General features: G+C 47.9%; 1 protein-coding gene across 3 annotated transcripts in view; it reads right to left on the bottom strand.

The window, feature by feature from the left end:
• Positions 1–25,053, bottom strand: part of UPF1 (UPF1 RNA helicase and ATPase) — a 382,560-nt gene that overhangs the window by 262,602 nt on the left and 94,905 nt on the right. For all 3 annotated transcript variants that reach the window (XM_086947036.1, XM_086947037.1, XM_086947035.1), the window contains exons 6-8: positions 23,166–23,327; positions 19,732–19,816; positions 5,166–5,264 (exon numbers count right to left, since the gene is read on the bottom strand). In XM_086947036.1, the coding sequence (XP_086803162.1) occupies positions 5,166–5,264; positions 19,732–19,816; positions 23,166–23,327 (346 nt within the window). The remainder of the gene's footprint in view (positions 1–5,165; positions 5,265–19,731; positions 19,817–23,165; positions 23,328–25,053) is intronic.

The raw sequence follows: 25,053 nt of genomic DNA, 5'->3' as shown, positions 1-25,053 counted from the left end.
GGTATCAGAGCGCTTTACATGAGCACCAGTTGCGTTACAGATGGAATCATTTCTTTTCTTAGGCACAGGGAGATTAAGTGATTTGCTCAGAATCACAGGATGTTGAGCTTCCCTACTGAGTCTTAAACCTGGTTCCCCAGCTTCAAGGTTTCCTGCTCTAGTCATAAGGCCACATCCTCTCCTAGTCAATTAAGATTCTCCTATTAGGTGCCATTGTATCTTCTGCTCTCCATTTCATCTTCATTTATCTTTACAGACATTTGACGCCTCCAAAGAAGTTGTTGCAATACTCTTGTGGAAAAGAAGGGACTGAAGCTCTTAACATACGCTGCAATGATTTCAATAGAAAATATATTTATATCAACAGACGTTGAAAATAAGGAAGACACACATTACCAACTGAGCAGCCATCACGCTGATCCTCCTCTTTAACCCACATTAGGGATGACAGAAAATATTATGCTCCTCAAATGCTTAAGTTTAATGTGCCTTTCGACATATACCATAGGCTTCCATATCTAGGTCGGTCTGGTAAAGGATCTTCTTCAGTGACGGCTCCTTCATGTCAACTTATCAACCCTTATGTTCTGGAATAACCACCCAAAAAATCATCCAAGTGGTTTGTATCACCAAAGCCACCTTCTTCACCACCACCTCTACGTCCATGAGCTCCACCCATTGCCCAGGTTGTGGAGGATACAGAAAGACAAAAGTATGTGATTAAATACATTTCAAACATTACCAGGGCAGTTCCTTATATGAAAGGAGCAGGGATGATGAGGATGACGTCATGGCTTACAAATTCACAGATTTGAAAATTCATACCATATGGGATCTAAATACTAAGAATGTGATGACTTGTGGCTTCTGCCAACATCAATCCTGAGCAAACACTTAAAGATACTCCCACAGACAAGCATGGAAGGAAATTGGTCAGAGAAGTGGTTTGTGGAGAAAGTCAGACTGGCTCACATGTTGAAACTTCATCCACCTAAAAGACATTTTAAAGGTTCTTCTCAAAAGGAGTGGAATCCACTGCTGGTTTATCAGAAGGATAAAGGTTTCTACTCTAGATTTTTTCTTACATTAAACAGTCAGGAAATAGCATAAAAATTTGGACATGTAAAAAGTAAACTCAATGAAAGAAACAAGGGAGAAAGGAAAACATACTGAAAGGACTACATTGAAAGAAACACAATGGAAATAAAGGAAAATGTTACCGACCCTGCAAGCATCTATTTATAACATGTAGTGCTGTAGATTCAATGCTCTGTATAATCTTGCCATCTAGTGTTAAGCTCGGATGTTTGCAAGGTTTTTTCTTCGCATTATGGAGTGGGGAGTGAATACAGTATAGTGCACAATGTCTATTATGAAAGTACATTAATTGGTTAAAGAAAATCTGCAAACAGAGCCAAACGCTCCCAGAGTAGAGGGCGGGAGCATGTTCATCTGCAGCACTAGTCTACAAACAGATGCTTAGGGGATAACATTTTCAGTTTGCAACATTTCTTCCTATGGATATCAATTTTCTGCATAGGCTGTAAAGCTGTACCCCTACAAATGGTGGCTAGCATGGAGATGTCTGGAACAAAGCACTTAGGATGTGTGGCCAATCGTAGCCTTTTGGCGGGCTAAAATATCCACACAATAGTGCTTAGTGAATTTTTGTGGGGTGAACAAGTGGCATCCTGTTAGCTGATGTATGTAACAAAAGAAGGCCATGGTGGGTGCTTTCTTGAGTTTAGTGAGCCCTTAGGGGGTACAAGTGAGCGGTCTTTTTGCCTCAGGTTAGCAGGATTGGATGCTTGTGGCTATTCATCTGGGGATTACGGCCTCAGAAACAGGCGGGCCTTTGTTATGTTTTGCAAAGGCTAGAAACAACTGATCGGACCTGCTGAAGGGCTTGGTCCGGTCAATATAATACAGAAGACCGTAGATAACATCTAGGGCAGTGGTTCCCAAAGTGTGCGCCGCGGCGCCCCGGTGCGCCGTGATTAGAAGCCAGGGGCGCCGCGGCGCAGGATGTGGATTCAATGTGTGAATGACTGAGAAAGCCTCACACATGCCAGACATTGCCCCGCAGTCTTGGGAGGGCAGAGAGGTCTGTGAATGGGGCTGTGGCTGGACAGCCCTGAGAAGCACCAGGGTTTAGTGGCGGTCGGAGGCAGATAGCTGGCTGGTGGAAATACAACTCTGGAGCTGCAATTCATTCAGGGTAAATTACAGAGCTGTGCGCACAGGACTTCCCGAAGGAAATCTTAAACACTGAAGCAACCGGGACGCCTGGGGTGTCACAGACCCCAAGACATGGGCGTAGGAAGTGTGGGGGACGAGGGGAGTGGCGTGCACACGGGAGGGGGGGGGGGGGGGGGGGGGGGGGGGGGGAGGAAATTCTCCTCTGTGATTAACAGGGCCATTAGCGCGCGAAAGCGCTATGCATAATGATGACCCTCTAACTGCCTCCTGATACCTGTGGTCAGACTGCCCGCTTGTAGGGGCTAAAAGGAATTTAACACCCCTGCCTCTCCCATCTCTCCTCTGTCCTCCGGCCTGTGTCTGAGCCCGGGCTGCTGCAACTCGCTGCTGTTTCTGGCGTCTTAACACATACGTTTTTCACAGGTATTCAAAAGCGCATTTACGTTCCTTTGGAACTGGTTAAGGAGGGTTTGAGGATTTGTTGTTTTGCTGACTGATTCCAGTATCCCATGTGTCCCCACTCTGCCTATTCGATATTTCACACTTTTTATTTTATTTTTACTGCCTCAGTGGGGGAATGCATGTAGTGAAAAGACATCTCACAAGTAGGGACTACACATTTTCCCATGTTCACAGAGAGAGCATTTTGTTATGAATAAATTGTTACTTCATTTTCATTTTTGTTGTAATTTAGCCGTTAATGTTGGTTTTCCACAAGGGGGTTGTCTGGGGAGTCCATAGGATCGCCTTTATCCCATGTAGAAGCAGGCAGGGTCAGAGGCCTGGTGGAGAGTGTTAGGTGGGTGGGTGTGGGGTCAGGGGCCTGGTGGAGAGCGTTGGGTGGGTAGTGGGTCAGATGCCTGGTGGAGAGTGTTTGGTGGGTGGGTGCGGGGTCAGAGGCTGTTTACGAATTTATGCTGATGTGAAAAGCCTCTTGCGTCGTGCTCTTTGTAATTTTACTACGTCATCCGATTAGGTGCTCCCCAAAAGCAGCACCAGTCCCCTTACAAAGTATTTTTTTGCAGTTTTATATAGCGCAAACTCCACCGGAAGGCATCAGAGCGCTTTACATTAGCGCCAGTTGCGTTACAGACGGACACATTCATTTTTAGGCACGGGGAGTCCATGTTTTTGAAATGGTGCTATTGTTCCAGGTGGCAGCCCCCTCCATTGGGTGGGAAGGGTGAAGGGTGCAAGGCGGAAGGGTAAAGGGTGCAAGGCGGAAGGGTAAAGGGTGCAAGGCGGAGGGGAGAAGGGTGCAAGGCGAAGGGGAGAAGGGTGCAAGGCGGAGGGGAGAAGGGTGCAAGGCGGAGGGGAGAAGGGTGCAAGGCGGAGGGGAGAAGGGTGCAAGGCGGAGGGGAGAAGGGTGCAAGGCGGAGGGGAGAAGGGTGCAAGGCGGAGGGGAGAAGGGTGCAAGGTAGAGGAGGGTGCAAGGCGGAGGGGAGAAGGGTGCAAGGTAGAGGAGGGTGCAAGGCGGAGGGGAGAAGGGTGCAAGGCAGAGTGGTTGCAAATAAAGTTTTATGACCGTGATGGCTACTCTCTGAATCCTTCATCACGTCTAGGCTTTGATCTTCATGTAGACCAGTGGTTCCCAAAGGGTGCGCCGCGGCACCCCGGTGCGCGGGTAAAAAACATGGTGGGGAGCCACGTCCAACTGCCAATTAGGTCAAGGGAGCCACGGGTCAAAAAAGTTTGGGAACCACTGATCTAGGGTATGAAGGGCCCTCTCCGCTACAAAGTCTAGGTGAGGGGGAAAAGACTGGCATCGCTATAGTCTTGAGGTGGAAAGGGAAACTACTTTTGTAATGTTTCTCAGAATGAACCGGTCAGTATGAACTTGAACAAAGGCTTCTTTCGGAGTGTGAGGCATGCAGCTCACTAATGTGTTGCAGGGAGGTAATGGGTAAGAGGAATGCTACTGTCCATGATAGTAATTGCAGAAAGCAAGAATGCAAGGGCTCAAGGGACAAACTCATTAGACTGATAAGGACAATGTTAAGGTTCCATACAGAACCAGAGTGGACTCTGGGAGGGATTCCTCTCTTGAGGCCCCCCACAAAGGCTTCGATTACTGAGATGCAAAGGAAGAGTGTTTCCTGTTTAGCATATATGCAGCCACAGAAGCTAGATTTAGCAATATAGAGTGTAGGTGAGGCCTGACTTCTGTAACAAACAATGCTACACTAGACCTACGATGATCTAGGTGACTGGAGATGCAATCTCAATATATTACTTCCACTACTTCAAGTCCTCAGTCTCTCACCTAATTTGTGCTGTTCAGTAGGAATTAGCACAGAGTCCCACACGGTCTAATGTGTACATATCCCATATGGCTCAGCTTCTTCAGTCCTACTATTGAGACAAGAGCTTCTCAAACCTTTCACTTCAGAGGAACCTTAAAGAATCACTATTGGAAGCTAGGGGACACCCACCAAAGCAATTTCTGTAAGTTAAATCAAATCTGGGAAAGAAGCAGCCCTCTGGAACACACCAATTTAGCTCCTTGGGCTCTGAGGTATATAGACACAGTTGATAATAGTGGATATTTGTCTAAATGTCTTGCCCAATGGATTGTACTTGTCACAAGCCCATGGACATGCCCATTTAGGAGTGTTCAAGAACATTCTACTAGAGAAATCAAAGCCATAGAAGCACGTTTTCTTGTTGTGCTATTCAAGACTACAAATTAAATAAATGTAGAAAACCGCTGAGCTTAATTAGGTCAATTTGTAATTACAAATGGAATAACCTTTGAAAAACGAATCAAACTATTAAGAGTAATGAGCCTTACTTAGGCGGGATCACTGTGCCTGTGAATAAAGTAAACACTTTATAAAAAGGAGTTATATTCCAGTAACTTATCTAAACCTGGAGAAATATAAATAAGTTGCAGCTAAACGCCACTTGTCAGCTGAAGCATATGTGGAACTTCATGTAGATTGCGGTAGACAGGAAGTAAAGGATACTATCAGGAACTTTGATAACATGGCCGATTCCTTTCCACAGAGGTGCCAGATCTCCTTTGTATCGCAGACATATCTCATCACCTTGCATAAGACGCATATCTAAAATATGGTAGCATGAAATCGGACCAAACAAGGGGGAATAAAAAAAAGATTAAAAGTTAACTGGGGAATCTCAAACAATGTACATTTGAAAACAAATGCCTAGCCGCTTCTTGCATCAAGTTAGTACTTACAGAGGCGGATGTGCAGCAGATTACACCTACCTGATCAGCTAGGAACAAATTAGAGATTACGAGTCAAATCTTTTTTAGCAGCTCGGAGCACAACATTTTATCCACCGGAAACAAAAATGCTGTGGAAATCACATCAACAGAACCATCATAAGAAAGAGGTACATCGTTCATCAGGAGTATGAAAGGTGGTTAACAGAACTGATACCCAATAACAAAAATCTGATTACAGCAGTTTAGGTATGCTATAATAACTACAATGTTATGCCAAACCATCAAGATGTGATCTCAGTGAATTATCTAAGCTTTTCTATATCCTACTGACAGATATGCCTAAAATGTAACAATATCAAAGTGTAATAAAGGCCAGGTTATAGCAAACACTTTCGTTTTCAATAAACATATATAAAAGCAATGCATAGGTAACTGGTCTCCTGGGTGAAATACAGTCGTTTGGATGAAAATCTAAAAAGACAGCCACGCTCGAGAATGACTGCGATAGGTTTAATACACAAGCACAATAATATATCTTTTACAGGACTACATGCCTTTTTTAAAAATATTTCAACTATTTGCCTCAGCGGGCAGTTTTCTCACCTTGGTAAAACAATCAGCAATGCTTTGTCCACTGTGGCATCAAGGCTGGGTGCGCACAGAAAATAAGTACAGATCCCGCTACCACTCAGCAAAGAAATGTGCAGTCCTTTCTACTACCACAAATTGTCATTAGGTAGCAGACTCTGATGCTGTAATTACAGCACTTGAGCATCGTTCTCTCATAAGCTCACATGCTTGAATTATTTCCTATATATTAGGTTGGGCACCATCTGCAGTTAAAGTTAACATCACAGTATATAATAATACAGAAAACAAATTGAAAACCTACATAGGCTACAAGTAAGCCTCCCACCACATGCTATGACTAACTCCAGCCAAAGAGGTGGATTGGCTCAGGGTTCCAACCGTCAGATTTTCTGAGCTCAAGTGGCAGCCTCATAAACGGGAAGGAGGGTGGTTGCAGGTGAATCTATGAAGGACATTTATGCAAAAGAACTGTAGTTACAAGTAAACAGCTGTTTCTCTTTCAGCACTGGCTCATTCTCAGATTCACATGCTTCATGCTTCAAAAACCAGTTTACCATCATGAATGCAGACTATACATGACTGAGACTCAACTTAGTGAACAGGTTGTGTAGTACCAGATGTCAAACTGTGGTTTCAGTCTTCGAAGGTAAATCCAAGAAGCACTGCCTGGTGAAGGTATCCCTGACTAGAGGAAGCACATCCAAGGGAGGCATTGGGGGTAGCTGAATAGCTCTACATTTCAAGCAGCCTTTCGTTGCTTCACTGACTAAGTACATGGAAACCTGAACAATTGGTGTTGGAGGATAAACAGGAGAGTCTCTGTAAGGCTGAGATCGCCCATGCTCTATGATTCTTCAAAATGAAGTTAGTGTTCATCAGAATCACTTAGAACGAAGTGAATATTGAAGTTATGAGGTCCTTCTGCTAATGTCAGAGTGGACTTTAAAGTAAACGCGGTCACATTTTTGCACTCGCTTGTTCTATGTCATTATGGGCAGGGAAGAGTCATCAAGATGGGTAGGTGGCTCTGGTGTAATACTAACCAGCGTGATCAAGTAACAAATGCACTGTAGATGAAATAGGTATCTAAGAAAAGAATGGCTTCGGAAAGGTAGCCACTGATGCAGAGGACCGTTCCATTGAGGAGGTGGTAGTCAGCAGTGAAAAGAAAGTTTCTTGCAGATGGTACTGTAGTAGATGATGGGGTGAAAACTAAGATGATGGTGGTGGTTTCTTCAGCAACTATGCAGTTGCCAGTAAGGGCTTTGTCACCAACTGTGCTGCCTCTGTTAGCAAAAATGGTTTCAGAAGGTGTTTGTTTCCTTAACTGACTTCGGCGGCAGTGGTGTGTTTGTCAACCGAGATCTTGTGACCAGGGTGGTATGACAATTTTTTACCATGGCTGATTATTCCTGCCCAAAGACAGTGCAACAGAATGTATGTGACAACAAATGAATTTACCTCAAAAAAGGCCGCCTTTGAAAATGTTTTAGCATTCTGTGTCAGAGCTAGATGTCTGGCCCAAAATGGGCATGGAGGGCTTGTGTAGATGTATGTGTGGTAGTACTTTTTTACCGAAGCCTCACCTCCCGACCCCACCCAGGAAGTCAACAGTTAAGGTCTGGGGAAGGAGACTTTAAATGACAGAAGGCGGTGTCATTTAGTTTTTGAGGTGTAAGTCCCACGGATTAAAGTCTTTAGAACATGGTCAAGTTTGTGAAAGACTCTTCTGTAAAAGTACGTGTAGCCCCACACATTGGCACAAGGCTTAAAAGGAGATCATGAGGTCGCAGCCATGATGACTAGATAAGCCCAATACTATACTGAGGTAAAAAATTGAAGGGATCAACCTCCAAACCAGACGCAGAGGCTGCCTACCTTCTGTGGTATAACATCTGACATTTGGAGCCTTTGAAGAGGGATTGAATTAAGCACCACTTCCTCTTAATTTCAGGAGGTTAGTCATAAAAAAGGTGAATAGGCAACTGGTAGTCTATGGAGCTTTCAGCTTGTGTTCAGAGTTGGTTTGCTGGATAGCAGCCTGATGTGTTAGCAGGACTGCAAAGAGTTTCCAGCCAGACATCAGGGAAATATTTTAGGCATGTGAATCTATGAAAGATCTAATGCTGAAGAAAAACAAGATACTTACCAGAAGAATTCAGGAAAGGATTGACTGTTTGCTCAAATAGCAAAAAAGGTTTGAGTACTAAATCACCAAACAGAAATTGGTGCAAGTCAAGTCAAGTCAGTCAAGTCAGGAAATTTATATAGCGCTCTACATACCCATAGGGTCTCAAGGCGCTTGAGGAAGGGTGGGGAATTATTTGTCGAAAATCCAAGTTTTAAGTAGCTTTCTGAATGCTAGGTGGTTCTGGGTAAGGCGAAGGTGAGCGGGAAGTGAGTTCCAAGTTTTAGCTGCCAGGTAGGAGAAGGATCTACCTCCCATGGTGGTTTTGTTGATGCGAGGTACAGTGGCAAGGGCTTGGTTGGAGGATCGTAGCTGACGGGAGGGGGTGTAGAAGGATAGTCGTGTGTTGAGGCATTCGGGTCCAAGTTCGTAGAGTGCTTTGTGTGCGTGGGTTAGGAGGCGGAAAGTAATCCTTTTATTTACGGGGAGCCAGTGGAGTTTTTTCAGGTGAACCGATATGTGTTCTTGACGCGGGATGTCTAGTATGAGCCTGGCTGAAGCGTTCTGGATGCGTTGGAGTTTTTTCTGGAGTTTTGCGGTGGTACCGGCATATAGGGTGTTTCCGTAGTCCAGGCGGCTCGTGACCAGTGCGTGGGTGACCGTTTTTCTAGTTTCGGTGGGGATCCAGCGAAATGTTTTTTTGAGCATGCGAAGAATGTTGAAGCAAGATGATGAAACGGCGTTGACTTGTTTGGTCATCGAGAGTGAGGAGTCCAGGATGATGCCCAGGTTCCGTGCGTGGTCCGTCGGGGTGGGTGCTTTTCCAAGGGCCTCAGGCCACCAAGAGTCATCCCAGGCGGAGGGGGAGGTGCCTAAGATGAGGACTTCTGTTTTGTCTGAGTTCAGTTTCAGACGGCTGTGCTTCATCCATTCGGCTACTTCTTTCATTCCTTCGTGTAAGTTGGTTTTGGCGGTGTTAGGGTCTTTGGTGAGTGAGAGGATCAGTTGAGTGTCGTCAGCGTAGGAGATGATGTTGAGATTGTGTTGGCGAGCGATGGTCGCGAGGGGGCTCATGTATACGTTGAAGAGGGTGGGGCTGAGTGACGATCCTTGTGGCACTCCGCAGATGACTTCAGTGGCCTCTGACTTGAATGGTGGGAGGCGGACTCTCTGGGTTCTTCCGGTGAGGAACGAGGTGATCCATTCCAGTGCTTTTCCTTGGATTCCGACGTTTCTGAGGCACTGTAGTAGGGTGCTATGACAGACTGTGTCGAAGGCTGCGGAGAGGTCGAGGAGGAGGAGGGCGACTGTGTCTCCATTGTCCAGTAGAGTTCGAATGTCGTCTGTTGCTGCGATAAGTGCGGTCTCAGTGCTGTGTTTGGCTCGGAAGCCGGACTGTGAGGGGTCGAGGGATTTGTTGGTTTCGAGGAAGGTGGCGAGCTGGTTGTTGACAGCTTTCTCGATGATTTTGGCCGGGAATGGGAGAAGCGAGATGGGGCGGTAGTTTTTGAGTTCGGTGGGGTCGGCTGTGGGTTTTTTCAGAAGGGCGCTGAGTTCTGCGTGTTTCCAGCTTTCCGAGAAGGTGGCGGAGTTGAGGGAGCAGTTGATGACATCTCTGAGGTGTGGTGCTATGATGGAGTCTGCTTTGTTGAAGATGTGGTGAGGGCATGGGTCAGTTGGGGATCCTGAGTGGATGGAGTTCATCAGGCGGATGGTGTCCTCAGTGGAGATTGGGTTCCAGTCGTTGAGGATGTTCAAGGGGGGTGAAGGTCCTGCAGAAGGTTGGGTGGGTTGGTCTCCGGGTCGGTTGTCGAAGCTGTTGTGGATGTCTGCGATTTTGTTGTGGAAGAAGGAAGCTAGGGAGTCGCAGAGGGCTTGGGAGGGGGTGATGTCGTTGGAGTTGGCTGATGGGTTGGTAAATTCTTTGACGATGTTGAATAATTCCTTGCTGTTGTGGGCGTTATCTAGTCGGTCTTTGAATGCGGCTTTCTTGGCCGATCTGATTAGTTGGTGGTGTATGCGGGTGGCGTTTTTGAAGGCGTCCTTGTTGCTGGTGTTTGGGTCTTTTTTCCAGGTCTTCTCGAGGGAACGACAGAGTTTCTTCGATTTCTTAAGATCATCATTGAACCAAGAGGCGTTTTTGCTGCCTGGTTTGCTTTGACGTTTTTTCAACGGTGCTAGAATGTCGGCGCTGTTGGATAGCCATTGGGTGAGTTTAATGGCTGCTTGGTCGGGGTTTGAGGAGTGGGCGGGGGGGTTAAGAAGAAGCGATGAGGCGATCTGGTCGGTGGTGATTTTGTTCCAGTTTCTTTGTAGGGTAGGTTGAGGATGGTTGTAGATTGTGGTCTTATTGTAGGTAAAGTGAACGCAGCTGTGGTCCGTCCAATGAAGAGCTGTGGTGTGACTGAATGAGACATGTTTGCTGGAGGTGAAGATGGGGTCGAGTGTGTGACCTGCAATGTGGGTGGGGGTAGTGACAAGTTGTTTGAGTCTGAGGTTGGCCAGATTGTCCAGAAGGGTGGTGGCGCTGCTGTCATTGCTCTTTTCCAGGTGAAAATTGAGGTCTCCCAGAAGAATGTAGTCCTCGGAGGGGAGGGCGTGTGGGGTGATAAAGTCAGTGATGTCGTCACTGAATTGTGTACGGGTTCCTGGTGGCCGGTAGAGGAGGGTGCCTCTGAATGTGGTCTTGGGGTCGGTATGGATCTGGAAGTGGAGGTGTTCGGCGCTGGCAAGGTTGACGTCTGAGCTGGTAGAGATGCGGATGGAATTCTTATGGACGATGGCGATGCCTCCTCCTGTTTGTATGGTGCGGTCTTTACGGATGATCTTGTAGCCTTCCGGGATGGCAATGGTGATGTCTGGGGTTGAGGAGGCGTTCATCCAAGTTTCAGTTAGGAAGGCGATGTCCGGAGAGATGGTGTCTAGTAGATTCCAGAGGTCGATGGCGTGTCTGTGGACCGAGCGGGTGTTTAGCAGGATGCATTTTAGGTGGTTGGTGCCAGGTCTTTGATCGGTGTTGGTGGATGAGGAGTTGGTTTTGATGCCGTCGAACTTGCAAGAGTTGCACGAGAAGGGTCCATGGGTGTGTCCAGGAGCGGCTTGGACGCAGTTAGGGGAGCGGCTGGGGTTAAAGGCTAGGAGGGTGGTGGCATCGTAAGTGATGCGACTGGACTGAGTATTACGGGAACCAGGGGGTCTGGCGCTGGGCGCGGTCCAGGCGCGGACGGGCGCAGACGGGCTTACCTTTGGCGCACCTTCGGCGCGGTCGCTGCGCGTGATCGCTGCACGCGATAGCAACTGTCATAAGTGGTTGGGGAGGGGGGAGGGGCGAGGGAGGATCAGATGGGAGGCGGGTGCGTGGTGGAGGGGGCGGTCTCAGGGCAGAACAACAACAACAGAAGCAAATGGCGGCTATAACGCGATTTCTGACCGGGTTGGAGGAAGGAGCAGAGGTTTTAGCCAAAAACGCTGAGAAATGGTCAACAAATGCAGGTTTCAGCAAAGGATTTCAATATAATCAATTAATGCAGGCACAGTTGAGCACAAGCAGGCAGGCACGTTCTAGCGCTAAACGAGGGCAGCAGCGCTATGCAGGCAAAAGAGAAAGTGAAGAGCAGCGTCAGGAAAGCTCAGCAGCGCAATGTGCACGATACCAGGCAGCTCAGGGCAGGAGTCAGCGAGGGCAGGAGGGAGCGACCGTACTCAACGAGGTCGAGATTCGACCACAAGGCGAAGGACTCCGAGGTGTAGGACCAGGAAATTGTTTGGAGAAGGAATTGCCAGGAGCCGGTTCAGTGGAATAAGAAAAAAGCAATAGCGAAAAGGACTGCAACAGAATGCTGAAAGCATTTTCATTTACTGCTCCTTTACACTCATAGTAAACTATACAATAATCTATTTCCTGATTCATTTTCTTTCAAGTTGCATTTGTTTGGTAACTTATTTGACAATTGGTCTAACCAGCTATTTAAAAAGACAACTCTTCATCCCACAGGATTGTTTTCTACTTAAAATCCATTCCACAATGGTATTGTATACAATAACAAAAAAAGGTTTTCCAGGAGGGGGCGTGTCTAAGATGGCGGCGAGATCGGACGCAGGTCTCCGGAGCTCCCTGCCCGATCCCGCCACTTCGCCAATAATAGCAGCGATTCTCCCTTAATCGGCACTCAGAGGTCAGAGGAATCGACCGCCGGTGTACGACCAGCCGAGATACGGCTGCACTTTGCGCCTGCTGCGGGGGAATCGCCGGAGACTCGGACTTGGCGCCATCAAGCAACGGCCGCGCCGCAGGACCGGAGGGGGTCCCCTTGGCGGCCACCGGAGGTCCGCTGTCCCCCTGTGAGGTGGGGACACTCCTGAACACCCGGCGAGGCTTTGCTGAGCCCCGCCACCGCCCGCTCGGGCCCTGGGGGCTTGCCGCTGCACCAACGCTTCTGCCCGGGCCGCCCTGATCCGGCGGCGGCACACGCAAGACCCCGGCTTCTGGCCTACTCGCGGACCGCGAGGGGCCTGTGCATCGGACCGGCGGCGAGTCCAGCAGGGCGCCGGCCCGTCCCTTCTGCAGCGGACCTCCTAGAATACCTTCCGGGCTGCCACACCTGTCGCCGGAGAGAGGGCGGCTGCCGCCCAAGCAGCCCGGTGGCCGTGCAACCCGAGGCCCCGGCTTCGGGCCTAATCTACTCCCCCACCTACCTCGGATTCCTGCCGAGAGCCCACCTGAGCCCCGACAGGCCCCGCAACCGGAGGGGCCCTAGACGCTGCCCCCTGGATCTCCAGATGGCCCCCAACAACCCGGGGCAGCACTGCTGACTTGGCCTGGCGAAAGGAGTCCCTGGGCGCACCGACCTACCACAGGTGAGGAGAGTGGAGAGGGGAGTGGGAGAGCTCGGGGGGCGCAATCGAGTCCCCGGCGAACGGACATCCCTGTGGGCCCCCACCGCAGAACCCTAACTGGTACCTCTGAAGCGCCTCTCCGGGGGGGGTAGGCCGCACTCCACTCACTGCGGTCTGTTGCCGGCTGGGCAGAGGCCACCTCCTTGCCCCCCCCCCCCCCGGGCTTGCGGTCATCTGAAGACATTGGTCCCTGCCCGTGCACAGACATATATATAGCCGCCTGGACATTGCCATACCCGCCACTCCCCGCCCGCCTCCTCACTGGTCCCTCTTGGGACGCGCGCTCCACTGCCCTACTGCCTGTCGGGGCCCTACCCCCTCACACGCCATGACGGGGCAAAGAGGCAAGAAAGGATCACAAACTCTCCCTGAACTGTTAGCTAAATCGCAGCCCAAGCTTGGCAAAGACCCACCGTCCCCTGGGACTGGGAAGGCATCACCTGCGGCCACGGATGACCAAGTGCCCATCACCAAAGCCTTTCTGGAGACGCTCTTCAACTCGCTACGGGAAGATTTCAAATCCCTGAAACAGGAGGTGGCGGGGGAAGTAAAGGAACTCCGGCGGGATGTGGAGGACCTCGGCGAACGGGTGGTCGCAGTCGAGGAGGCTGATCAAGCCAGGAGCTCCGAGATCGAACTGCTCCAGCAAGAAGTCCTGTGGCTCACGGACCAGCACCTTGACCTCCAGGCCCATACGGAGGACCTGGAAAACCGTTCCAGACGGAACATACGGGTCCGGGGGGTCCCTCAGAAAGACGAGGGGGCTGATGTCACCGCGTACCTGCAGACCCTCTTCAGAAGCATTCTGGGAGAGGCAGACTACTTCCACATCCGCATTGACAGGGCACATCGCGTAGGACTGCCCCGCAGAGCCCCAGCCCCGCCGCCGGACATATTGGCCTTTCTTCCGGACTTCCCGCTAAAAGAACGGATCCTCCGGGAAGCCCGGAGAGCTCAGCCCATCCAGTTTCAAGGCCATTCCATTGCCCTATACCAAGATCTTTCCGCCACAACTCTCCAGAAAAGGAAGGAATTCAAGCCAGTCACGGACTTCCTGCGGGAAAAAGAAATTTCATACTCCTGGGGGCACCCCTTTCGGATCATATTCAAGTGGAACGGACGGCTACAGCAGCTACGATCTCTTAAAGACACTTGTGATCTCCTGGGTCTAGACCAAGTGGATACTGAACCGGTTTTCAGGAGCTCGCAGGGCTCCGCCAGAGGGGGTTGGCAGACTGTACACCGCAAACGATCCCCTCCTCAGCGCTTCAAGCCCGATGCCTCTGTCATTTCCCGGGAGCGTGAGACTGCAGTGGCAGAGGTGGTCAAGGAAACCTCTTCCCCAGAGTGACAATAACTCTTGCTATGGAGATTGTGTATCGCACCTGCTCAGCCCTGACGGCGGGTGGGTCGGGCGGGGGGCCCGGAGGAGCCGCCATCGGAAATGACCCCTTCATTGTTCTTTACCACGATCCTGTGTGCCTTAACAGGATTGGGACTACAGGTTTCAGTTTTGTTGGGATTGGGTTGGGGGAGCTGGGTTTGGGGTTTTGTTATTATGCTGCTGCCTACTACTGTCCTTATCTGCATGTACTACGTTGCATACTTTGGTGGCTGTGGGCTGTTTTTGGGGGGGATGTTGGGTTAGGGAGGGATCCAGGGTGGGGACCAGTGTGCCACGCTAATTCAGCTCTCTCGCGGAGAGACCCTTCACCAAGATGCATGTGTCGACTTGGAGTATTCACCCACATAAAAGGTTCACACCCAGACACAACTAGAGGCCATACCATACACTATTCGCCAAGAACCGCCAAATGCTCCTTTGGCATGCCTATAGCCCAATCAGCGCTGCATCACACACCCCTTGCGCGATGACAGATAACACCCTTAAGGTTATTACGCTTAATGTGAAGGGGCTTAACAACCCGATCAAGAGGAGAGCTGTTCTCTCTTACTTGGAAAACTCTGAAGCCGCTATTTGCCTGCTACAGGAGACGCATCTCCTCCAGAAGGACTGGCACAGAATGCGCTCGCGAGCCTTCCCACAGCAATTCTTTTCCTCCCTTCCAACAAAGAATGCCGGGGTTGCGATCCTAATCTCTAGCTCCTTTAGAGGGAGGGTGGGTAGCAAGGTGGGGGAAATCAAAGGCCGCCTCCTGGCGTACACCCTCACTGTGGGTGACACAACACTCACAATCGGCTCCCTGTACGCCCCAAACACAGGTCAGGAAGCCTTCTTAAAAGGCGCCATATCCGAAGCCCTCCAAACCCCACATACACCCCTACTCCTGGGCGGGGACATTAACATTGTTATGGATACACATGCCGATCGGTCTGGCCACCGCTATGGAGATACTGGGGCCTTGTCATCTGCCGGACATGAATGGCTGTCCGAAAGGGGCTTGGTAGACCTCTGGAGGGCCCGTCATCCGACTGCCTCACAATTCACATTCTACTCACATGTGCACCACACCTACGCCAGGCTTGACCACTTCCTGGGTTCTTCAGACCTCCTTACAACCCTTGAGGACATTACCATCACGCCCGCAGCCCTCTTTGACCATGACGCGGTGGAACTCTCCCTCGCTCTCCGGCAACCCCGCCGCCCATGGCGCCTCCGCGAAACCTTGCTACAACGCCCTGATGTCACTAAACGTATTGTGGACTGCATAGACACTTACCTATCTACCAACGACACACCGGGCATCTCAACGACGGCTCTTTGGGGGGCTCTGAAATCGGTCGTGCGGGGCGAACTCATAGCTATTGCGGCTGCGGAAGCTAAAGACCGCAAAAGCAAGAGGGAGGACCTTACGGCGCGGGTGGCGGAGCTGGAACGGGTACACAGTCGCACATGTGCCCCTCGAGTGTGGAAACAGCTAAAGGCTGCTCGGGCCCAACTCGCCAGTCTGGACACAGACAGGGCGGAATTTGCAGCTCTCCGCCTACGGCATACTTACTATGTCGGAGGGAACAAAACGGGGCGTCTACTGGCCAGTGCTCTAAAAGCCAAGACCCAACGGGCCAAAATCACCACTTTGGTTGGCACCAATGGTGAAGAGCTCACAGACGACGCCCAAGTGGCCGAGGCGTTCTGTTCATACTACGCTTCCCTATATGGGGGGGAGGAAGTCTCATCCAGGGATATTGAGGCATACCTAAATACTGCGGCTATCACTGCGATCCCTGAATCTACTGCAGAAGCTCTCGATGCCCCCATAAGCCAGGAAGAAGTCTTGGCTGCCATTTCTCGACTGCGCCCACTTAAATCCCCAGGACCAGACGGCTTCTCAGCGGGCTTCTATAAGCTCTTCCATCGGCGTTTGGCCCCGGTGCTTGCTCGCCTCTTCAACTCCTTCGAGGGGGCGGCAGCCATACCTCCGGACATGCTAGCCGCTGAAGTGGTGGTGCTTCCTAAACCCGGGAAAAAACCCACGCACTGCTCTGCGTTCCGCCCCATCTCGTTACTGAACCTAGACCTAAAGCTTTTTACAGGTATCCTTGCTGCCCGCCTTGGCCCGTGCCTTCCTGGTCTTTTGGAACCAGACCAATCTGGCTTTGTTCCAGGCCGCCAATGTGCAGAAATACTAAACGGGTGCTCCACCTTATTGATAAGACACATTCTCGAGCTTCTGACTCTGCGCTTCTTGCCATCGACGCGGAGAAAGCGTTCGATCGCGTGAACTGGGATTATTTACAACACATACTCCGCCGGTTCGGTCTCAGTGACCGTTTTTGCTCGCGCATAGCGAGCTGCTATCATCACCCGCAGGCCACGGTTCGCCTGGGGAGCCTGCGCTCGCTCCCGTTTGAGATCCAGCGAGGCACCAGGCAGGGGTGCCCCCTCTCCCCCCTCCTATTCGCGATGTATATCGAGCCGCTAGCACAGAGAGTCCGCGATAACCCGAGGATAGAGGGCATCGACTTCGGGCGCGAACCCCATCCTATCAGTTTATACGCGGACGATGTCATAGCCACTCTACACAGCCCTGATACTTCTATACCTGCCTTCATGGAGGAACTTGGCTCGTTTGGGGCTGTTTCAGGCTTCCGCATCAATATCGCAAAATCCCTCATCTTACCTCTAGGCAAACATGCGCGCCCGCTGGCCCCGGCAGTGGGTCACCACAGCGGCCTACAGGTGGCCGACCGGATACCATACCTAGGTATTACCCTGACTCCCTCAGCCGACCTCACGGTCTCCACTAATTACGCAGCTCTCATCACCCAGATACGCTCAGACCTGACGAGATGGTCCAAACAACCTCTTTCTCTGTTGGGGAGGGTGGCCGCTATAAAAATGTCAGTCCTGCCGCGGATTTTATATTTGTTTCAAACAATCCCCATTATGCCTCCAACGGGCACATTGAAAACCCTACAAGACTTACTGTCTGGCTTTATTTGGGAGGGGAAGAGAGCCCGACTTCACAAACTGCTTGCGCACAGGAGCATGGACGAGGGCGGTCTCAGAATCCCGGACTTGGTGCGATACTTCCAGGCATCCCAACTCCGGTACCTGGTGGAGTGGTACAGACCCGAATCGGAGAAGAGATGGCTCTTCCAAGATAGAGCCATGGCTCAGACACCGCTGTGGCGGGTTCCATTCCTGGCCAAACACCACAGGCCCAAATACATGTCACGGTCCCCAATCACTCGCACGACCCTACAGGTGTGGAATCGGGTAGCACTTAAACGCGGACTGACTACTTTCCCTTCCCCTTTCACTCCCCTTCTGGACAACCCTGACTTCCCCCCAGGTGAGGGCCCGGGTGCATTTTCTCAGTGGCGGGGCTCAGCGTGCCGAGCTGCGGGTCACCTTTTTGACCTGAACGGATTTCTTTCCTTCAACGACATTAAACAAGGATACGGGATAGAACACCCCCACTTCTTCCAATACCTTCAGCTCCGACACTGGCTCACTGACCCGAACGTCATTACCCTAGTGGGCCGCCCCATGACGGACTTCGAGAAGTGGCTGCTTACTAAAACCACAGACAAGCGCCTCATCTCCGAACTCTATAAAATGCTTGCCCCTTCACCCTCCCAGGCTAAATCACCCGGTCAACGGCGCTGGGAGGCTGAACTTGGGAGAACCTTGTCATCCAAAGAATGGGGGTACATCTACCACAGAGCCTCACACACTACACGAAACACCAAAGCAAGAGAAACTGCAGTCAAACTCGCCATATATTGGCACCTTACTCCAGCCCGATTACACCAAGGAAACCCGAAGCGCAGCGATCTTTGCTGGAGAGGGTGCGGGGAACGTGGTACCTTAACTCACATCCTCTGGGAGTGCCTCGAACTGGGAGACCTTTGGAAACAGGTCCTGGATGACAGACTCCACTTTCGAAACTGAAGTCCCGAGATTCCCTGCATACACCGTGTTAGGCCTGCCCAATGCCTTAACGTTTCCCCTCAAATCACTGCGAGGTCGACAGATGGGCATCGCTATGCAGGCAGCCACACAACACATCTTGTCACTATGGGGCACTACGACTAAACCTACACACACGGGATGGCTCCACAAACTGTGGTTCACCCTTGGGATGGAGCGTATCCACGCCACTCTCACCAGCTCCACAGACGCCTTTCGCAAAACGTGGCTTCCTTTGCTGACCCCCTTATCCAAGGAGTTCAATGAAGTTACCTGCCCCAAATATCTTAGGGTTTTACGTCTCACTAGCACCACCGATGACTCCCGGTGACTCTACTCTTGGCATCGTCGTACTCCCGCGACACATTGCAGATGCCACTGACCTTCCTGGGCACACTGGTCGGGGTGGAGGGAAGGGGGATTTTGTGGGGAGGGGGTGGGGGTTTTTGGTTCGTGTTGTTTTTTCCATGTCAATCTTTTGCCCTTCCAAGCATTACGTCAAATCGCTCATTGAGCATATCTTCATTGCTTATTCTGCTGCACAAGGGAAGACATGCTTGTCTGTCCCGCCCGCGATGTATGCTCTGAGCTTACTTTTCTCACAGAGATGTCTTACTATATGCCTGTTAAAAATTTCAATAAAAACACTTTTGAAACTAAAAAGGTTTTCCAGGATCCCAAGCACGAAGAAATATTCAATTGTGAATGTAGGTAAGAATCCCATGATGGAGAATGGTATCATGCATGATGCAAAGCATGCAAAATCCTTGCTTCAGCACCATCAGCGAATAGCCTTCCATAACTCATGAACATGCACTGTGAAGTGTGTATGATGCACCAATCCATGAGAGACAACCAAGGCAAGGGGTTGCAGCTTTACTGAGACAGGTATTTTGTGTCAATTTTGGTATTTGAACACTTGGATTGTTTTGCAGAATTTAAAGTCAGCAGTACTGGAGTTTAGAGGAAAGTGAAACATACCATCTGCAGCTTACCGCAGGGAAAACTCAACTGTAGTGTAAATGAAAGGTAACTGCTTCACTGAAAATTGATTACAATTTCACTCCTAAAGGAAGCCTAGAAAACTAAATCAAAGCTGCAAGGACTACATCTGCCACATTGCGATACAACCTTACTGAAGAAATACTTGAGGAAATCATGTTTGAAACATACTGTGCTTCTTTGAATACTCCCATAATCTTTTTGCGCTAAAATATGAATGTAAAACTAGACCTTACATAAACATCAGCTGGAACAGTGATGACAGACTTGGCAAACTGTCTTCACTTCATACATTTATACAATAAAGAAGTATTTCTACAGCAATGAAATAAATGAAACTATCATTACCAGAGTCTGTTTTTGGCAAGGTGAAATAGGCAATTCTCTTCTTGTTTAAGCCCAGGTCCCATCTCACAGTAATGTTATCTTGGGTCTAGTGTAAAAAAGGCAATGTACATTACAAAACGTATGGCAAAGCATGTTTTGATTTCAAAACATATATATAAAAGACATTTCCTGTGTTGAGAACAACACCATAAAATGATCACCTTGGGTACCCCATTGTTTAAAGTTTTGCTCTAGCAAGGTGAAACAATGTAGACATTTTGAGACACTAAAACCGTCAAGTGGAAGGTTGAGCCCTGGCAGCCATTTACCCTTTTCACTCTTATCAGCGGTGCATGTCCAACAATGTGCCTACCCCTTGATTTAGTGATGGGATCTAATCTGCAGTATTTCAACCTCTGGTGTCCATGTAATGTCCAAACATTCAGGTGTATAAAAAGGTTATGTTGTAGCTAAGATAAATGTAGGTTTGCCGTCGTCCCCTCACCCAATACTCTAACGAATGGGATTAAGCCTGGCATGTCCAGTGCATTTCTGATTTATCAAGATCACTATTTATAATAAAAGACTTACATTCATTGTGCCTACATTCATCTTATGAAGATACCCTAAACTTTATGGCATAAACCTGCCAATTATGGAGCTATTGTATGCAACCCAGGTTGAGACATATCTGTTTTACTCTCCTTCACAGTGAATGTCTACCCAAGCTGCCTCATGACTCCACATTAACATACCCTATGCAGGGGTTTGAAATTTTAGAAAATATCTACTGTCCAAGTAAAGGAATTCTTCGGAAATCTACATGTCCTGTAGAAAAAAACATCCACTTGCTCTTTTTATTACAGTGCAGAGATAAAATTATGGCACCGTTTTCATTATATCTGAGTTCTGATAATTGCTTCTCGGATTATGCCAGGGTTCATATTATACCAGTTTGGGCGGTAAAAAAAAACCTTTAATTTTGCCAACTTTCGGCACGTCTACATACAAGGGATAGGTGCCGTTGGGAGCAATGATTACAGGGCAAAAATACTCACACAATTACATGATTACGGGTATTCCCCTACTCCTAACCACAACCGAAACGTGTGAAAAATTTACTCCTGACAAGGCGGAGGGGGGAAAAAGGGGTGAAGGGAAAATAAAAGTGCATTTGTTCAGCAGATTTTCATGAGTGCATTTTTGCTCAGGTGGAAATGAAAATTATAATTGTTTTTAGGAGTAACATTTCTATGTCTACTTCTGTAAACACTTGAGAAATCCAGAAACTCTGTATAAATGCAAGGATATATATATATATATATATATATATATATATATATATATATATATATATAGATGCCTTTTTGTGACTAATTATCGGGACCCTAATTTATCTTTATGTTGCCTATAATGCTACTCATTTGTTCTACACTGATAACATGGTATCATATGCAGACGATACCCAGCTTGTGATCACTCTAGCTGAGGGGCCATCTACATTGGCTACTAGGTTCAGAGACGGGCTGACAGCTGTGGCCCAATGGATGGCAGATAACTGTCTTCAACTTAATGCGACCAAGACGGAGGTCCTGCTGCTTGGGAAAGATACCACCCTTTGGAATGCGCATTGGTGGCCGGACTCCCTAGGGACTATGCCTATACCTAAGATCTTAGCGAAGAACCTAGGAGTTTGGATGGACTCCTCGATTAGCTTTCAGACCCACACTAAGCGAGTGGCTGCCACATGTATGGGCTTGTTAAGAGGGCTTAACCCTCTTCTGAAGTTTTTTGAACCAGCAGTGCGACAGCTCATTGTTCAATCTACTATTCTGTCTCGATTGGACTACGCTAGTGTGTTACTCCTAGGGGCCAATAAAGCTGAGACTCAACGACTCAAACGAGTCCAAAATCTGGCAGCTAGAATGCTGGTCGGGCTTCCCCGCCGATGTTCGGCCCGATTTACCATCAAGGGATTACATTGGCTTCCAATTTCTGCCCGGATTCAGTTTAAGGCTCTGTGTCTTGGGTTTAAGATTGTCAAACTTGGAAGCCTAGAACTTCTATGCACCCTTCTGACCATATATCCCTCACCGAAACCTACGTTCACTTGGACAACATCTGGTGACGGTACCACGGGTCAAACTCAGCCGCATCGGTGGCCGCTCATTTAGATACAGGACGGCCAAGTTATGGAATTCTTTGCCGGCCCATATCCGGGGAATGGAAGATGTGTTCGTTTTTAGGAAAGCAATTAAAACCCTCCTCTTCCCTTCAGTATAGCCCTGGCTGCTGCCTGGTGAGCCCTTTGGGGAGTTCTGTTCCAGTTAGATCTGTTAGCGCCGGGACGCCTCTCTGCTGGGGCAGCTGTGCGCTTTAAAAAACATATAACATAACAATTTTTTTTAAATACTGATATGAAACAAACATGTTTTAGTAAAAGCCTCAGAGAATGGGTAGGTAAAGCAGCCCAATAATCTTGCATTTTGTTTCATGTTGCAAGCTTTGTGTACATTTTATTTTCAAAGCAGGTAATCACCAATCTTGGATTTAGGCTTCTTCATATACATGCATATACTAAAAGAACATAAGTAGCCTCAAACTGTTTAAAAGTGTAAACCTTAATACTGGAACAAACCATCACCCCCACCCGTCAGTAAAGTGAGCTCACTGCATTTACTACCAAAATTCAACCTAACAGTACAGGCGTTGCAAGAATGCACCTATAAAACCATTAATTAACATTATACCGATGTTTATTTACCCCAATTTTTAGGGTGCCCAACATAGCCCAAATCACCACAAGAATTACCTGAAATCAGCAAAATCTAGGCTCCTCAGCACAAAAAGAAACACGCTTTGCCCATGTAGAAAGATACTAATATGAACTTTACAAAGAAAAAGGTTCAAATCATAAACATGCCTTCAGCCGCATACTGTATTTCCTAGAACTTCTAAGCCATGACAACCCCAAACCTATGAAAATGCACTTTTTACCACAGCGAAAAACCAAATTAAATATAAACCCAGCCACGTGCCATAAGTCATGTGTGACACTTTCCTAAATATCAATGCTGCCATCTATATCTTGTAGATAAAGCAAATTGCTCGCACTTTATTCAAAATAGCCAGCTATCACACCCATATTCGCAGGTTAAAAAAAACTAAAAAACTCACATAAGCAAACAGTCCAGACAAGCCACATGAGTTAATTAAAAAAAAATACAACTTTATTCTTCATGCTAGCGATCTATACTTAGTAGGATCCTCCTTTCAGAGCTCAACAATGACACATATATATTAACATTTTAGCAACTACCTTCAGATGAACCAAATCCCTTCTGTTGAGCTGCCCACATTTTATTCAAAATGGAACTTCAAAAGCCCCTATGGACAAAGCTTTAAGGGCGTTCAACAGGCTTATTTTACTCAATGGTTCAGAGAAAACAGATTACCTGGGACTCCTTCAATTTTTTATCATAATCAGCCTCCAGTTTGACCAAAGGTCCAAAGATATTTTGGTACTGATAGGCATCCTCATATCGAAGAAGGACATGTTGAGGTTCCTCGTCAACACCAGGTTTCTCCAAATCCTCAAGAGTTGCAGATGGGTTTTCCTAATGTCAGAGGGAAAAAAACAAAACATTTTTTTCTACACTGGTATTAAATTAAGAAAAACCATTTGAAACTGAAAGTTAAAAGTTTCATTTAAATGTCAAAAAAAAAAAAAACACAAGTGTTGTTTGACACTCCAAATGTTGTACGTCTGTTTGCATTTGATACCAAAAGAATTCAACGTGGTAATTAAATGTAAATTATAAAAAGTAAAGACCCCACGTTTCCAAAGAAGGACATTTACAGTAATTATGAATATATATGAAGTAGGGAAGTGGGAAGTCATATTACATGAATGGACATTTACAAGAGTAGTTAGTTTGACCCTGATGGGGTATCCACATGTGCATGGAAGCTCAATTACTCACTGTTATTGTAAATAACAACCAAGTCCCCAGTTTAAAAAAATGCTTAGATTTAATTTTCTGGTATAGGTACTTTTGCCAGCACATATCTCCGTGCAGAACAACCGCCACATACAGGTCTGCAATATGCAAGACAAGCTGTGCCCAACTGACCCATTTAGTGTCATCTTCAGTATTATGACCAAGTTGTATACTAAAAGAGCAGGATGGAACATGTAATACAGACAAATTCTCAATCGTACAAGTCAATTAAAGAGAACAAAAGATCCTCTCCTCCACAACCAGAGGATACCCTGAGCCTCCAAAGAGCTTTGGCTATTGTATCCAATCTTAAGCAAGAACAGCTCATGGCTCCCCCCAAAAAAACAAAGTAGAGCAAAAGTGAACAAACAAACATTATGCTCCAGACTAATCGATGCTCTGATATTTTCATGGATTTAAAATTTTGAGTAGGTCTTCAGATGTTGCAGGGAATATGATTCGGCCCAGACAACCTGCCACTGGAAATTTCGGAAGTTCAACTTTAGTCATTAATGAAGACTTTGAAAATAAAGGGGATATCATCAGCACATATTCTTCGCGGCAGAGAGAGATGCAAAAAACAAACATGATTCTGAGGTTACAAAACTGTTTATAAATGTCTATATGTTAAAATCAGATGTCTGGGAACATAGGGGCTTTAAATAGCCCGAACACACCGGGACTCCGGATGGGCAACAAAATCAGATCATTAACCTCAAATCAATACTGCTTTTTTCCAGGACTTCAATATCAAGATAGAAGTCATGTTACGGTCAGCGACAGTAAAGCGATGCTTATGTACCAAAGGAGGATTATTCTCCATATTCCACGAATTAACCTGAGAAACAGTTGGGCTTCAGAGAGAAATTAGAGCACTTATCCGGGAATTCCAGACACTTTCAGTTCCAGCAATGTAAGTCTCCGTATTTTCACTGAAAATTAATTGGAATGGCCCCATTCATGCCTTCTCAGAAGTCACAAAAGCTATACTATTTTTTACCCAACCAAGACTTCTACGATCTGATGTTTGTGTTGCGGTCCTGAATTTAATTTGAAATGGGTAAACACGAATATCACTACAAATATGATCTTTTGTTCTCTTGTGAAGTCTATTCATATTTCCATTGAAAATAAGAGCTCATGGCGAGTCGGCAAGATGGCGGCGGCAAACGGGGATGTGTAGGACAGTGTTCCTTGCCGCTCCCGCTTGGCGATTCTATTAGTATAGCGGGATACAATGTTGCAATTCTAAGCAAAGGAAAAGCTTGGGACGACACAATACTGCTTTGAACTTACTAGCAGGAGAAGCTGCGCTGAATCAGAGTTTCGCGGCTCTTCGACG

This window comes from Lissotriton vulgaris, chromosome 12 (genome assembly GCF_964263255.1).
Source record: "Lissotriton vulgaris chromosome 12, aLisVul1.2, whole genome shotgun sequence".
Classification (NCBI taxonomy): Eukaryota; Metazoa; Chordata; class Amphibia; order Caudata; family Salamandridae; genus Lissotriton; species Lissotriton vulgaris.
This window is presented reverse-complemented; position numbering and strand designations above follow the sequence as displayed.